Consider the following 15,764-nt stretch of genomic DNA (forward strand, 5'->3'; position numbering starts at 1 on the left):
CTGTGAGTCAACATGTGTTTCAGTAGTGTCACCAGGCAACAGTGTCTCCTCCTGAAGCACTGTGAAATGAGCGTGACGTCTGAAACTCGAGCTTTAATCGGCAAATCATCCACGCTGTGCTCACTTGAAATTTTGAGACATTCTTTCTTTTCGATATCAAAAAGGAGGAAACATGATTTGACGCAGCTGTTGTTTGACACATGCGGTGGAGGTCAGGAGGGTGACCGGCAGTTGCATTCGGTGCAGGTGACCCACGTCTGATTCCTAATAAAGAGAGCTTTTCTACCAGTAGGGCAGTTTTGATTTTTAGGCAAATGTTTTTCTTCATTGGGAAGTCTAATGGACTGGCATAAATGTAGCTATTGTCCAAACTGGTATATGGCGGGTTTGTTTTTCTACTTTGATTAAAACTTACTAGGACACACATTCACACTCTGCGAGGACAAGTCAGAGAAAACAGATAAAATCCCACTTGTTCCCTCTCAATGTGTTCCATTTCCTATCTGACTATCTGGTTAGTCGGCCCACTGTTTGGATCAGGCAAGTCAAAATAACAACTACTAAAGGAACATTTGAGTGCCAGAGCCGGTAGCTGTTGGTGAGAAAATGCTAAAATACCAGCCGATGTGCCAATATGATAGACGAGGCCCAAGTGGGGAATGCTGTAACCAGCTTACAGATGTGTTGATGTGAGAGTTGCTGATTAAGTCGCATGAATAACTCAACTGTTTTCATCTGTTTGAGAACACTCAGAGGTGTGTCTGCTCATGTCTATGCATGATATCATTGGGGATTGCAAAACAAGCAGGGACATGAGATGAGCCCAGTGTTTATTTTCTCCATATTAGGAAATGCTATTGATATATGACTTGAGTCTATGTGATCCAAATCTCAGCAATTTGTCTTTTACCAACAAGTATTTGCCTTTACTGAGATGTCTCAGCTGACTGTGCAACCTAATACTGGGGGGCTGGGGGGGAAATGCTGTGTATTCCCCAGGGCTTGCACAATGGGAACATGCACTTTAGGGCTTTTGAAAATTAGGAGTTTGTCAGCATTGGCAGTTCAGAGGTCAAGACTCAAATGAAAGGGTAAACAGAGCTTGCAGCCCTGTGAAAGATGTCATTGAGTTCCTTATTCTGAGGTTAGGACATCAACGCCCTTGTTGCCAGACTGTTCAGCTGCATTGTGTTGCACTGAAAATAGAAAAGCTTTATCTTTAACATGTTCTCAAATCACTGTTGATTAACTGCTCATACAAAGAAGTTTCTCTAATAACGCTGTAATTGGAAAAGTAGTTGATTTGATTGATGGCCATGTGTCGGCTTGTCTACTTGTTTAAACCTTCCCGACTCACCTCAACACCGGGTCACCTTGAGGAGGGAGACAGCTGTCTTCGATTGATTGCTGTCTTAATATAGACTCGGTTATTCTGTATTTGCGAGTGTGTGCCGTTTACTTTGGTTATGTTAGTTTTGTCTGGTGGATTCAAAATAGTTGAGGTACAGCGGCCTCCGAAAATACATCGAAATGTATGACATTCTTGATGTGGGACCCAAAAGCAGATGGCATTTGTTAAAAGAAATATAATACCAGCTGTTACCAACATATATAATACCAACACTATGAGCAAAGAGGATAGAAACGGTATATACAGAGGTTAAAAAAAGAGTTCTTGAACAACTATTAGAGGCTTCATTAAATACCAAAATGACAGAGTTGTTGTACCTATGCCGTCACCTTAACTAGCAGAGCTGCTTGACAGTGATTGGACGTCAGCCAGTTTCTGTAATAAATTGGAGTATTCTTCAGGTTTCAACCAGCAAAGCTTCAGGTCAGCCACTCTATGGCATCAACAAACTGATTTTCCTTTTCGATAGTATGGCTGCTCTAGATTCAGAGTATAGGTCTGGCAGGGGGATTCAAAACCTTATGCTTTGGTCCCTTATCTCTCTGTAAGATCCATCTCTCTTACTTAAGGGCTTTTTCTTTAATATACATACAAACTCAACAGCATAATTGAAGACAAACCGCATGAAACTGTCATGTTTGCACCTCTTTACATTTGCATGTTGTTTACATACGTTTGCACCTCTTTACATTTGTCTCTTGTTTTCGCGTCACAAACCTTCTGTCATCAGATCAATATTGGACTCTTTCAAATTCCACTGTGTCACTCTTCCTCTTTACTCATCCTCATCCTTGATCCTGAATGGACCTTTATCTGGTAATTCTTGTTGATCACTGGTGTGTCCCTTTGTATCTTTGCTTCCTTATTGATTTTACTCACAGTTACAGCATGTGATCAAATCTGCTTTTGGTCTTTGCAGGTCTGCCCATACCTTTGCTTAGCAGTTCCATGTCCCATGTTTTTAACTTACTTGCAGTATACCCACTTTTTTTTTTTTTGCTTATCAGACTAATGAAGTGACCTGTTTTTTTGCAGTCAAATAATACTCACCTTTTTGATCTCTTTATTCACTTTCCCTTTTGATTAGTCTTTTACTGAGTTTGACTGAAGATAAACATATTTTTGTTGCCATTTACAGGGACACACCTACATTTGTGAAAAGATGATTTTATAGGAGATTATCTGCTTTTATTTTCTACAGAGCTTGAATAACTTCATTAAACCAACATGTACTTTCGAGGTGTACAGCATGTCCGTATCACTTTCATGTGTACTTTAGATTCTCCTCTCCCCCTCCCCACAGCCTTCTGTGGCTCCTTTTCTTAAAAGCGCTTATTTCCCCTTCAGGCATTATCGTGAGATTGTGTGAAGGGCAACGCTCTTGATTTGTGTCTCATACAACCAACCAGGTGACGAGCTACAGCAGGTGGTGCTGAGTCCCTGAGGGACTTTGTGATGGCAGCATTACTTCATACCGCAAAAATACATACCTCTGGGACGACAAAGCCTTTTTCAATTCATGACATACCACCAGAAAGCCATGTCTCCTCACTGCCCAGTGTACAAGTGTTTGATTTGGTGCTCCTTTTTGGGGCTGGTGTCGAACTGTTTTGTTTTCTTCCTTAAGCGGTAACGTTAATTGTGGTTTTCCAGGCACAGGGTGATGTACTTCCAAAGTAAAATCCTGTCCATCAAATCCTGTAATGAAAGAAGGGATCGTACAGTAGATGTGTCATCAGTCTAATGCTGGACAGCAGAAGTGTCAGACCTTTAGTTTATCACATCAAAACAATATGTCTTTTTGTGCTGTTTGGATGCATCATTGTTTAATGTCTTATTCAAATTTCCTTCTACATGCCCCCCCCCCTTTTCCAACAATTAAAACATTTAAACATCCACCCTTCCTGTTGAGTAGGGCAAAAGTGATATAATTCCACATGAACTGTGGTGTTTCTGAAGTTGTGTCAGACAGAAAGACATCCTCACTGTCTTTCACAGACAACAAAAAAACTGTATTCTGCAAATATGGCTGACCAATTTCCTCAGTTATACGTCTAATGAATTTGATTAAAAACGCTAACTCGTAATGTGTCACTTTGATTAACCCCAGTCTTGCTTCTTGTAAGCAACTTAAACTTCAGTCTTTCAGGGGGAAAATAATGTATAACAGCCGCGGCTGACACAGTGAAACTCAATAGTGCGTGAAATGTTTTACTGCACCAAATAATCTTGGCAGCCTCTTACTGTCTCACTGTATATTTCATTTCCATGCGCATGCTGAAAATCTGAATGGGGCTGTTGAATCTGCTCATAATGAAAGGTAGGTGTTGATGTATTTAGTTATTTCAGAATTATGGCAGTGCAAGTCAATCTTGATATGTAACTTTGAATTTCCAGTGAAGAGAAGCAGAGCTCTAACAAGCCCTTGACCGTCCGGGGTGTGTCGAGTCTTTACTCCATCTTCCTGACGGTCCAACAGCACAGGAGTTGTGCGAGGACAGACCAATTGTTACTCCGTTCCGTACCGGGGATTAAATAGGGGTTAGCATGATGTGAATGCATGCAAGACATTTCTACTCTCATCTCTCCAGCTCTAAACCCCAGGAATGAGCTGCTCGGTGAACCGTGTGTTACTGGGGAGACGAAATGCAAAAGATTGCCCGGTCTTTTAAAGAAAAAAATACAGTAATAATGCCTTTGCCTTGCAGGGCTTAATTTTCAAAGTCCTCCACTTGCCTTTGCTTTGCTTGTTTAACCCTCAGTCTGGCAGTATGATTATATGTAGCTTTCTTTACTTTTTACCTATATACAGTAGGCCCACGTTTAGTTTTTCATCTTGTTTTGTGTTTGCCCGACAAGAATGCAGTTTGTCTGTAGCTGTGAATTTTGTTTGAGAATAATGACATGATATGTCCAAAGTGCAGCTTCAGATCGCTGAGCTAACCTTTTTTTATTTTTTATTTTATTTTTATTGTTTTAAACGCCTGCCGGTTATTTCTTCTTTACGTGCCAGTCCAGCACTAGCTCTTGAGAAGCTACACTGCCAAGAATACGCCGCAGGCTCGCTATTACTCCCATTGTAAATGGCACTGCCAAAGACCAATGAGCTGCAGAGCTAGCAGCTCCTGAAGATTATAAATAGACTGTTGTACCTAATTTAGATGGCTTCATTGTGATAAAGTTTTAAAAGCCACAAGTATGTGATAGGACCTCCGACGGCCTGGTTTGGAGTTGGTTGGCAAAAAGAAAAGGATCATCAATAAGCTTTATCAGAATATTCTAGTGTCTTGCCTTTGGATATTTGTTCAGTAAGCATCTTACCTATATTTGCTTTGTTTTTAGGTGCATCATGAACAGCAGTTACAGTGTCACCCTGGCTGGTCCCGCCCCTTGGGGCTTCAGACTGCAAGGAGGGAAGGACTTCTGTCTGCCCCTCACCATTTCACGGGTGAGTGGAACACACTCGCATGCCACTTATGTACCCTTCACTTTGTTACAGTCACCTCAGAGGAATGCCATCCACGCACATTTTGCCATTTGCCTTGTCAGTGATGAAAGTGCCATTTGTCTCCTGTGTGACACTTGCTGCTGGATTTAGACACCTTCTTTGATAGTTCATGGCCTGTAACTCCGTCCTCCAAGGCTTTTGCCTATGCCCTGTCATGCCAATTGTTGTCAAGATAATGTTACATAACATTACTTTGACAACATAATCAGTCAGTTTGAAATGTATAATATATATTTTGAGGCTGAAGCAGATGGCCGTTAACAGCAGATGGCATTTTGGTTCTTCATATGAGGGATATGGCTAAGTTTCCTGTACTTTTTTCCCCTGGTATTTGTCCTGATTGAAGACACAGGAGACTGTGTGTGCCTGGTCCACTGTAAAAGCTTCTGAAACAGTTCTTAAATGGCCCAATTGTCTGAAACTCTAGTGAGCCACAGTGGTTCTGTCATGACTATTTTGGACTTAGTGCCACATAAATTCATACTGGACTGACCAGATTCTTTCAAGCTTTCGTCTCACTGCTGGATAGCTCATTGTTGGGGAAAAAAAACAGCTGTTTATGAGAAAAAGAAAAAGCCTGGGCCTCAGCATATATACAGTTACCCTATTTATGTACATAGTGTAAGACAAAACGCTGTGGTTGTTGCAGGAATGAAAGGAAACTCTCCATGCACCTACTGTTGGTCTTGTACAAGTTTATTTTAACCTGAGTGTAACTGAAGTGTCTAAATTATCCTAGCAATTCATGTTGTCAAATACAATCAAAAGTAGACGCTTTTTCCTCTCCAGTATGGTCTGTGCTTTGGATTCATCTTTGACTCATGCAGAATGAGTGGTGTCATTCAGTTCTCGCTGCTTCCTGTTATGAAACTCTAATCTCAGTGTCATGAACAAGGTCAGTTCCTCTGTTTATTTTTTGGTGGCAGGATCACTTACAGAATTTTGAGTAATGGTGTGAAGAAAGAAATTGGTGTCCTTCATTTGGAAATATGACCATTTGGGTTTGGACCTAGTTACTCTCAGAGTATTAAAAGGCCAGTGTAGCTTCTGAGTCTATTTTTAAGTCTAGCTACTGTGATAATAGTGGTATGCAGGACATTATGCTGTCAGTAGACATGTTGTCATCATAAAAACAGCCCGTGAATGAAACCCACGAGCTGATATGATAATTTGCGTAGGATATGCTTGTTTAACTTCAAATTCCAAAGGCTGCAAATGCAACTGTGCTAAAACTCATTTCACAGTGCCGTTTTGCTCTTAGAAATGATTTGTAATTGAATAAGTGAGAGATGAGACGTGTGACTCTTCCACAATGATTCTTCAGTTGATAATTATAGGGCATTATTCGACTATGATGCGCCATGTCATCTTTTGCTAGTTTGAGTTTGGGAAAATATCCAAACAGACTTGTAAACATGAATTTAGGAAAATCACAAGTGCTTCTGATGTGGTCGTTCCAGCAAGTCAGTTTTTGTGGGTTATGGTGTCGGCTAGCTACTTCATGGGCTGTGAAAGTGTTGAATACATTCTGTGTCCACCAGCAGCCCTGTGTTGAATCATTTGTGGTATGGAGCATACCATAGTAATGCTGAGACAGGCAACATGACTCTTAGAGCTTTTTATTCTGTCACATTATTGGTTAGTGTCATGAATGTGACATTTTTATCCGAGCACATGACCAGTGAGGGGCTCGGATTTGTTGTTGTTGTTGTTTTTTGTTCAGGCACCAGGAATAAGCCTCATCCTTTTGTCTATTCATCTTACCTGGAACCCTAAGGTCACAAAATGGCACAGCCACTATAATGTGCATGCTTACTATCAACTTTTTCATTAACTTATCACAGCTTCCTCAGGCTGATCTTGAACAGAAAGAATTAGTCGGTAGACGATACATATGTGGAAACATCTGCCAACGGTTGACGTGCTGCTGCAGCTCCTTCATTAGATGAGTGAGGAGAAAATTGTGGTGACCTTAGGCTTATTTTAAGGTTCATTAGAGACCTGCAATGTTAAATAGAATTACTTTGTAGAAAGAAATATGTATCTTGTTGACATCGCATGAAGGCTTATATTTATTTTGCTCAGATTGATGATGTTGCCATGGAATAATGATGTAATGACTTTACATATGCTTACCATATGGAACCGATCTGAAGATTACGAACAGAATATAGCTCTGGTCACAGAACAACCACAGGCAATTATTTAGATTCCTTAATGGGAATTTTCAGCTTTGGTTACTATAATCATGCTTAATGATTGTATGTGTTGCAGTACACATAACTCATGTTGTGTCTGATACTATGCAGGGTGTCAGATTATGGAGAGTATAATGCATTAAACCTTGGATGATTTATCTGATGATTGTTGAATTATGTAGAACAATTTTGGAAACTGTGTTCAATGCGTTAAGAAAATGTCCGTGAATCATTTAAGAAAAAACATGACTCACTGTTTAATCTTAAACATGCATTTAAAATTTAAACTTGACACGTTTCAGGCCAGTGTTATAAGTGGGACGACCCAATCCCTTATGAATGATTTAGGAAGTACCCAATTATATACATCATATATATCGTTGTCTCTGTTCAGTGTCTTCGATAGGACTCTTTCTGTGCTAGCAGTCAGTGGTTGTTCCACTTTTCGACAGGCTCCTGCATCTGAAAAACACACTTCAAATATTTGTATTTTGAGTTGGATTGCTGCTGTAGCATGAAAGTTTGTGAAAACTGCGTTAGCAAGTCTCCATGAGGGGATCAGCACAAAAAACCCCTAAAAACTCTTTTTCCTCCGACTCGTTTCTTTCTTTTCTTGTCTGTCATGTTCATTTGAGTTGCTTGCAATACTTTGTGCAAACATTATTCAACCTAATTTTAGCTCTGTGTTTCCAGTAGGCTCTCTCTACCTCCAGATGTGTTCTTTTTTAAGCTTTGCATTCCTTGATACGGTAAAGTTAATTTGACTCTTGCACAAGTAGAATTTGATGATAAAATGTATGTGGGCACTGGAGGTGAATTATTATCTTCGGGTGATCTTGTTGAAATGATATTTCTATACTGACAATTTAAATGTAATGTAATAAATGGAACTATTTTGATGAGCTTTTTGGACCAAACCCTTCATGAGCCACGTTTAAACGAGTTTCCAGTGTGGAACTGAGACAGCTGTCCAGTTTGCAAGTATTGTCATTTTGATTTTGTTCACAGCACCCTTCACCATGCTCTTTGATCTAACTTTAAACGTGTCCTTTACTCACCAGCCATTATTCTTCCCAGACATTTTTCTGAACCACTTTAAATCCAGAACTTGGAAGGCCAGCCAAAGCTGCAGTTTAATTTCCTCTCAGCATACTCTGCAGGCTTCTGTAAAGTGCAATGAAATAGTGAGGAAACTAACCTGCCGGAAGATTTAGCTACTTGAAATGTTTCAGTTCAAGCAGATCAGATGTATAATCCATATATTTAGGTGTTTTAGACAGCTTGTTTTGCTTCATTGGATTGATGCATTGGCAGTAGTTCCAACTGAAGGAACTGGTGATTGATATCAAACATTTTATTATTCACATTAGAACAAATGCTGGTGTGCTGGAGATGAAATATCTGCCTATTGTATTTTTGGCACTGATCTACAGATAATAGAATAGTCTTGTTCAGCTGCTTGGATAAGCAGTTTGAAATGTTATAGAAACTAGTGCAGTTTGTCACATGTTCCACCAGTGTGTACAATGATATACTGTACATTATAAGCTACTTATGATCATTTTGCATCTTTTCAGGGTTGTGGAGATGCTTTCAGGTTACATATGGATTTAGTATAAAATGTTATCTGCTGTATGTGTTTGATCTCAGTATGAAGGATTCATGTCTGTCTTGAGTTGTATTGAGAGCATCTGCTTCTATTCTCTCTAATGTAATATGGCAGAGCTATAAAGAGTAACTATGCTGTCACTTGATTTTGATTTAGATCACTCACACATTTTTGGATGAAGTACTTCTGAAGGAAAAATTTTATTTTTCTCTGATTTGATTTGTTCCGTGTAATAAAATGAATGCGTATGCTGTTAATCCAATGACACCACTGACCACCGCACATGATCTGTATTTATGGTTTGAGCTTGGACTACAACCCTGTCTGTGTCACTGCCAACAATAATGGGTTGTCCATTTCACTGTAAGTGCAACAAGTGCCTGCTAACCAAGCAGTAGGTGGAACGTCACAAATGTCATGTCATTATTTGGAACAGAAATCTAAAATGTTGCACCAACCATGGATGGTGTTAGAATTTAGCTCTGGCACTTGTCTTAAGCCCCATCATGTCTAAAAAAACTTTTCATATAATCTGGCTCAGTGGTGTTTGCCAGTAAGCTCTGTTTCTGACCTGACTAAAAGAGCATTCAGTATTCAGTGCAGGTTTGGCACTGCTCTTCATGTTTTGTTTGCGTTGTCATGGTAATTTGACTAAGAGCTCCTTTAAGATCTTCCTGGCATCTCATGTTTGCTAGCTGCCAGTTTGCTGTAGTTAGAGACCAAGGTCAAACCATGACAACGGTTTATACCTCTGTTTAAACTCGTAATAGAGATGTTTGTCTTTGAGGAAAACAGCTCTTAACCTTATTTATTTTTTTATTTTCAATAGCTGTTAGCAAGGCTTAAGTCCGATACCACCTGGTTACGTTTATGAAATCTTAATTGGGTTTAGGTTTAAATGCCCTCTTTGACAACGATTAATGGCACACTTCTCCCTTTCACAAGTCTCTCCGTCTTTTTTGTTGGGTTACCGCAGTCATGAGGGCCACGACAGTGACGTCACCAGCAGAGAATGTTTGGCTACGATCTCATGGCTTCATTTTCAGACGTTCAATGAATTCTATTGAGGTCTTATGGGCTGCCCTTCACATTTAAAATTCCACCAGAGTTTCTGACCAAGCATCACCATGACAGAATGGTTTGAGTAGCTTAACATTTCTTTTCCACCTTAAAATTTAAGCAGTTTGTGCACGATGTGAAAGCTTAAAAGAAAAACCTCTATTTTATTCACAGTGCATGTGCAAAGGAACTAACTCTTGCCAAAATGAACCAAAATCATATCCCAATGTCTTCAAGACAGTAAAGAAGTCAGAGAATCCCTAAATATGCCAGCAAAGTCATCGGTTGAAGTAAATTAAAGGTTGATATTCATTGCTGTAAGTGAGGGTGTTGAGTCAGGCTGTAACTCTACATATTTAAAAGATAGAAAAAGGAAAATAACATAAGATTATCTTGATCTTGATAGTATTGCTAACCTTAAATCTTGTTTTAACATACATCAATAAATCTTGATTATATTGGTAAGATTCCCAGCCCTCCTCCACTTTTGCTGTACTATCTAATATTCTCCTGGCTGCTAAAAGAGAGCACATAGAGATAAGTTAGTTTTTTTATTTATCAGTTTTACAGGTCTTACAAGGTTTCACTGCATTCAATCTGTGAAACACGCCAGCGTTTTCTGCCTTGTTGTATTCAATGGAATCAAAATAATGGTATCACAATACACAGTGTCTCCAGCAATTGAGAAGTAAGCAAAAAAGTTAATACTAGGCAACATTATAATGACATAGAACGAACAGGCCAGTCCGGTTTGCCTTGTGTGTTTGTGATGACGTAACGTTGGGCTCAAGTCTTCTCCATATAAGGTCCTCCATATTACTCCATCCAACACAGACATGACATGCATCTCAAGCCTTCCAACTCTCACCACAAGACGCTTCCTGTAACATGACTTCACAGATGGGAAACAACCACATCCCTCCTCTTTACTCCATACTTTTACTAAAGACAGGAAGTTACACACTGACCAGCATGGGAGATGATTATTAGACCCATAATAATGAAGTGTGATGTTAAAAACATCATACTGACTAGAATGTTTAATAAATGCATTGCTGATATAAGCACCGCTTTTTCTCCTTTTAAAGAGTGTTTCCTTAAATCTGAAACATTAATGTTGCACTGAGATGGAATAGTTCATTCAAAACCATCTTTTGAATAAAAGTTCTTTTTTTTGTTTCCTACTGTATTTTATGGCGGTATATTAGACGGATAAAAGACATGTGGTGGCAGTCTGGCTTTTTCCTCTTGGCTTCTGTTTCACTTGGTAGGTTTTTATAGCTTGATACAAAATGCCATTCTTTACAAACGGACTGAAACAAAGTTCCTTCACAAAGACACTTACACCAAAATAAAGATTGTAATATCATCATTTTCTTTAGAATCAGCTATAAGCCCTCAGTTAGTTCCGCCAAATATTGTGCAAGTAACATACGAGAGCATAGAACTTACTACATTTGTAGTACCTACAGTTGAAGAATCAGCCATTATCAGAAACTCCACAGCATCAAAGTGTGGAGAGGACCACTGCTGAAAAAGCAGCCTCACCATTATGTGGCTGGAATCCCATTCATGTAAACACAGTTGGACAGATACCCTATTCATTTGGAGGGCAGAAATGATCACCAGGCTCTCTGCTAGCCTTTTTACTCTTTAGATTATTCTGTCTGAAACTCTATCACAGGGCTTTTTTTCTTTGAAACTGCAAAGATCAAAATGGTTCCCAATTTTTTTTTTTTATTACCCACAGTAAATTATATGATGCGGCTAATAAGATTTGCTAAAACAGCCTGCTCTCTTGACAGAGCTGTGGTTGCACAGCATTGCTGTCCATTACTTATCTGCTCTCTGTCACGAGTGTCTCAGACCTCTCTTGATTTATATTTATAGACTGCACATGCCAGGGATTCTTACCCAACATCTATTTGTTTTGTATCCACGTGAGAAAGACTGTGTTTGAGTGAAAGAAGTTGGGATCTACAAAGTGCCCACTGTTCAGCACAGAGTTGAGCATGAAACGCTGTTAACCACACATATTTTGCTGGGACCGATATGAGAGCCCACTCCTCTCATCACATCTTCTTATACTAAATGTTTGAGTATTTACCATATATAGTACTGTCTTTTATCAGATCCCTACAAGGACAGAAGTTCAGATCTGTTTTCACTCTCTCTCTTCCTCTTTGACACACGCAGAGACTCTGACAAATACAAGGACGCAACAATCTGGGATAGTCCTCATGGACAGTCCCATCCAGGGGACGTCTTTAGTCAACAACCCTTTTGCTGCTTTTCTCTTCTATTGATCTCTGGAGCTGCGTAGCAGTGTAGGCAGAGCCAGATGCCAGATGATCTCTCATGTGTGCTTACATTCTCTTTGTTGCACTGAGGAGCACTGAGTTGCTTTGCTGAAAGTACACCAGTAAGTACTGTCAGGTGTCTCTGTGAGTCCGTCATTTTAATGAGCGAGTGATTCAGCTGAAAGTTTGCTCATGTCTGTGGTTTGCGAGCACCCTGTCTTTTGTTAGCAGTACTTAGCATGGGACTGCACTATAGATGTCCTAGACGCTGGTATGCATACATTAGTCGCAGCTATGCTTTCTACACTTCCTTCTATTGATGTTGCTGGAAACAAGACAAGGGGTAAGGGTCATTAGAAATGACCACAGTGTGTGTTTCCCTAAGCACTTTGACTTGATCTCGTTTGAAACTCCCAAAGTTACGGGAATACGGTAGAAGACATTCTGAAGGTCTTGGAAGAGACAGTCCTGCTGCAATAAGAATCTGACCACACTAAGCTGTGGGTCTGCAGCTGTTCAAGAAAATCTTAACTCATATTCTACTTATCATGTTGTTTCATGGAGAATATAGGTAGATCATATTATAATAAGATGTGATACAAAATGCAGTATTATTGATTATCAAGATTTGTAATTGAAAGCATTAAAGGAAAAGTCACGGAAGTGGAAAGTCTAGTCGCAGGCTGCTCACTCTCTCCCTCCTTTCCTCATTCATTTAAATGAATCTCAGTTAATATGACTGTATGAAAATACTCTGGCATCGCTTTGAATGGTGCGACCGCAAGGAATTGTGGGACAGAATTAACTCATTTCCTGTGCTAAAGGAAAAACTAAAGGAAGCACTGAAGTGCCTTTCCTTGACATTTAAATAATTTGACCAGCTCTTATCGATGCTTCCACATACAAACTTCCGGGACTTTTCACTCAGCGGGGACCCTTCCAAAGCAAAAAAGACTATTTGACCAGACCCCAGGAAAGCACAAATCCCCAAAAATGTGGCATTCACTGCTACCAGTGCTGTCACTTCCTCATTCTTTCTCCTCATCCTTCCCATTCTTTTCCTCTATTTTGTTATTATGAGGGTAAACACAATGGCACAATGGCTGCTTTTAGAGTTGCGTAACCTGTGTGCATTCTTTAGCAGTGGGGAAAGAGGATATCTTGTTTTGTGTTTTTCTGTCTAAATCAGGTTTGGTTTATGTGAATGGCATCACTCAACATTGTGGGACCGAAGATAACAGGCTGAAGATAACAGTTATACGTTTGCAAACTTGCATATTCTGTGCAAGGCTCGTGTTTTTGGTTTCTACTCCGATACCTAAATCCCAGTTGTGTGAGGAGATAAATCATCAGACAAAATTCCTCTCATTTCACCTCATACCCTCTTCATTCATCTGTGTTTCCTTTTATGAGTTTTGGTCCTTCACTCTGCTGAAAGATGATATGAAATTATGTTTGTAATAAAGTCTGTATAAGATAATGAGTACACAGAGTCCTTTTGGCAGCTGTACAGGTTTTGAGAGTGTTAAGAGCGTGCTGACTGACTGATGAGGTGTGCGCAGTCTTACATAATCACTGATCCGTCACCACACCTGGTAGGGAGTCATCCCGTCGTCATGGTTTTATTGCGTTACTTCTCAAATGCGAAATGCAAGTCTTAGCAAGGTGGAAACGGATTGACGACCTGATAAGCTCCCACCTTTAGATCACACCTCTGTCTGTCAGACAGACACTTTTAAGACCTTGCCGTTTCAGTCCTAATCAAAACCACCAGGTTTCACATGGTTCTCCCGTCACATTTTACACTACCCGTACTAAAAAGTTATGCCATCCTCTTTTTTTCATTTGCTTTGGGAAATGTACAGTTCCCCCATAAAACAAGTGCCGACAAACAATTGGCATTTTGGTCATGCCTATGATTTTAACACGTGTAATAAACACTTTGCCTGAATTGCAATGGAAAAGGGAGTCATTTTCTCTGCTTTTAATACTGAATGACTTAACCATATATCACAAATTATCCTCGGATCATACGGATCTACAACCTCTATATCCGTTTCTTACACAAAACAGTCCATGCAAAGTGTTTCTGCATTTCGTAGGATTTCTGGAGTACTAAAAAAGTTGTTTTGCAGTCCTCAAAGTATACAAAGACTTAAACTGTGAATATATATTTTTAGGATTTGTTTGAAAAGGCTAAAAATGGATTGAATCCTAACTCAGGACTAAAGGTGGAGTCAAATTCAGCTCTAGCATTAAGCTTTTGATTAATCAAAGGGCAAAGAACAGCCTGGAGTGGCCTTAGTTCATGTTTCTGAATGTTCTTTACAGACTAGCCAAAGATTTTTATGATTAAGCTGCAAACCTTCAAACCATGTGATTTTTAATTTGCGGTCAGTTGCCATTTGGTTATTGTGGACTTTTGCTTTTCTATGACTAGACTGTGTTTAGTGGATGTAGAGTCTTGTACTTCAAATGCTGGAAAGTTTATGTTGTGAGGAGAATCAGATCCCAATCTTATCTGATAAGGTTTGCATGAGACAGGAAGCGGAAAGGAGATCGCAATGCTTAGTGATTACAAGAAATAAATCAACAAAATGTGTGCAAACTGCATCTCTTTCTGTTCTGTTTCTGTTCTAAACGCAAAAGTTCAAACCAAAAATACAGATAAGAAAGAAAAGAAAAAGCCCAGTTTCTGCAGATATTTATAGACACATCCTAAAAAAGAAAAATCTTTACTTATAGGGTGACATCCATTTGTATTGACGTTATTATCATTGTGTTTTGAGCAAATGTTATTTTTTTAAATTCTAACTCTGTCATTACAGCTGACTGAGGGAGGCAAGGCAGCCAGTGCCAAGATGAGTGTTGGAGACATCATCCTTTCTATTGATGGCATTTCCACAGAAAGCATGAATCACCTAGAGGCCCAGAACAAGATTAAGGCCTGCACAGGCCATCTCCGCCTCACTCTGCAAAGGTAACAGTTTTACACATGCATACTTGGTGCATACACACCAAACACACGTGCACACACATTGTCTACAGAATCATCTAAAGATATCAGTAGAATGCACAATATACTCAGGTCCTTGCTGTGCTTTTAAAGCACTGTTGGAGTCAGTTTTGGAGTCATAGTGTTTTCCTCGCATATTTTCTTTCCTGTGGTCTTTTTGTAAAAAATATGTGTATTGAAGTGTGTCTGAAAAATGTGCACGGAGTCAAGTAGAACCAAGAGCAGAAAACAGACTCCGGGTGAAAAACTTGAACCAGATTTATAGATAGATTACTGAATGAAGGAAAGTACTGGCAAAGCCAGAGAACTCAGGGTAGCTGTAGACCCAGCATGCAGAGCAGAGGGCAGCCGATAATAAGAGCGTTGCTGGGTGGGTGAATGAAAAGTGGGCAGGCAGTGAGTGACAGCGGGAGTGCAGAGGGAGTGAGGTGAAGCAGATGGCATGAGAAGCAAAGCTGTTAGGCGAGATGTAGTGGTGGTGGACCTGAAGCACTGGCGATTCATGGAAAAACAAAAGGGAGGAAAGAAGAAGGAGGGTGCAAAGTGGAGCTCTTGAGCTCACAAATTTAACCAGGAGGAGATGCAGCACTCCTTACTCAGAGATACCCAGATTATATCACATGTACAGCAACAGAAGCTGAGACAAAGGCAAGTCAGATGGAG

The 15,764-nt window shown here is 39.8% G+C and overlaps 1 protein-coding gene across 3 annotated transcripts in view; it reads left to right on the forward strand.

Annotated features, from left to right (window-relative positions):
* Positions 1-15,764, forward strand: part of pdlim5b (PDZ and LIM domain 5b) — a 34,874-nt gene that overhangs the window by 897 nt on the left and 18,213 nt on the right. For all 3 annotated transcript variants that reach the window (XM_072372696.1, XM_072372697.1, XM_072372698.1), the window contains exons 2-3: positions 4,754-4,859; positions 14,914-15,065. In XM_072372696.1, the coding sequence (XP_072228797.1) occupies positions 4,761-4,859; positions 14,914-15,065 (251 nt within the window). In that variant the 5' untranslated portion in view covers positions 4,754-4,760. The remainder of the gene's footprint in view (positions 1-4,753; positions 4,860-14,913; positions 15,066-15,764) is intronic.

The sequence above is a fragment of the Leuresthes tenuis genome, unplaced genomic scaffold, assembly GCF_036924035.1.
Source record: "Leuresthes tenuis unplaced genomic scaffold, fLeuTen1.0.hap1 SCAF_19, whole genome shotgun sequence".
Taxonomy (NCBI): domain Eukaryota; kingdom Metazoa; phylum Chordata; class Actinopteri; order Atheriniformes; family Atherinopsidae; genus Leuresthes; species Leuresthes tenuis.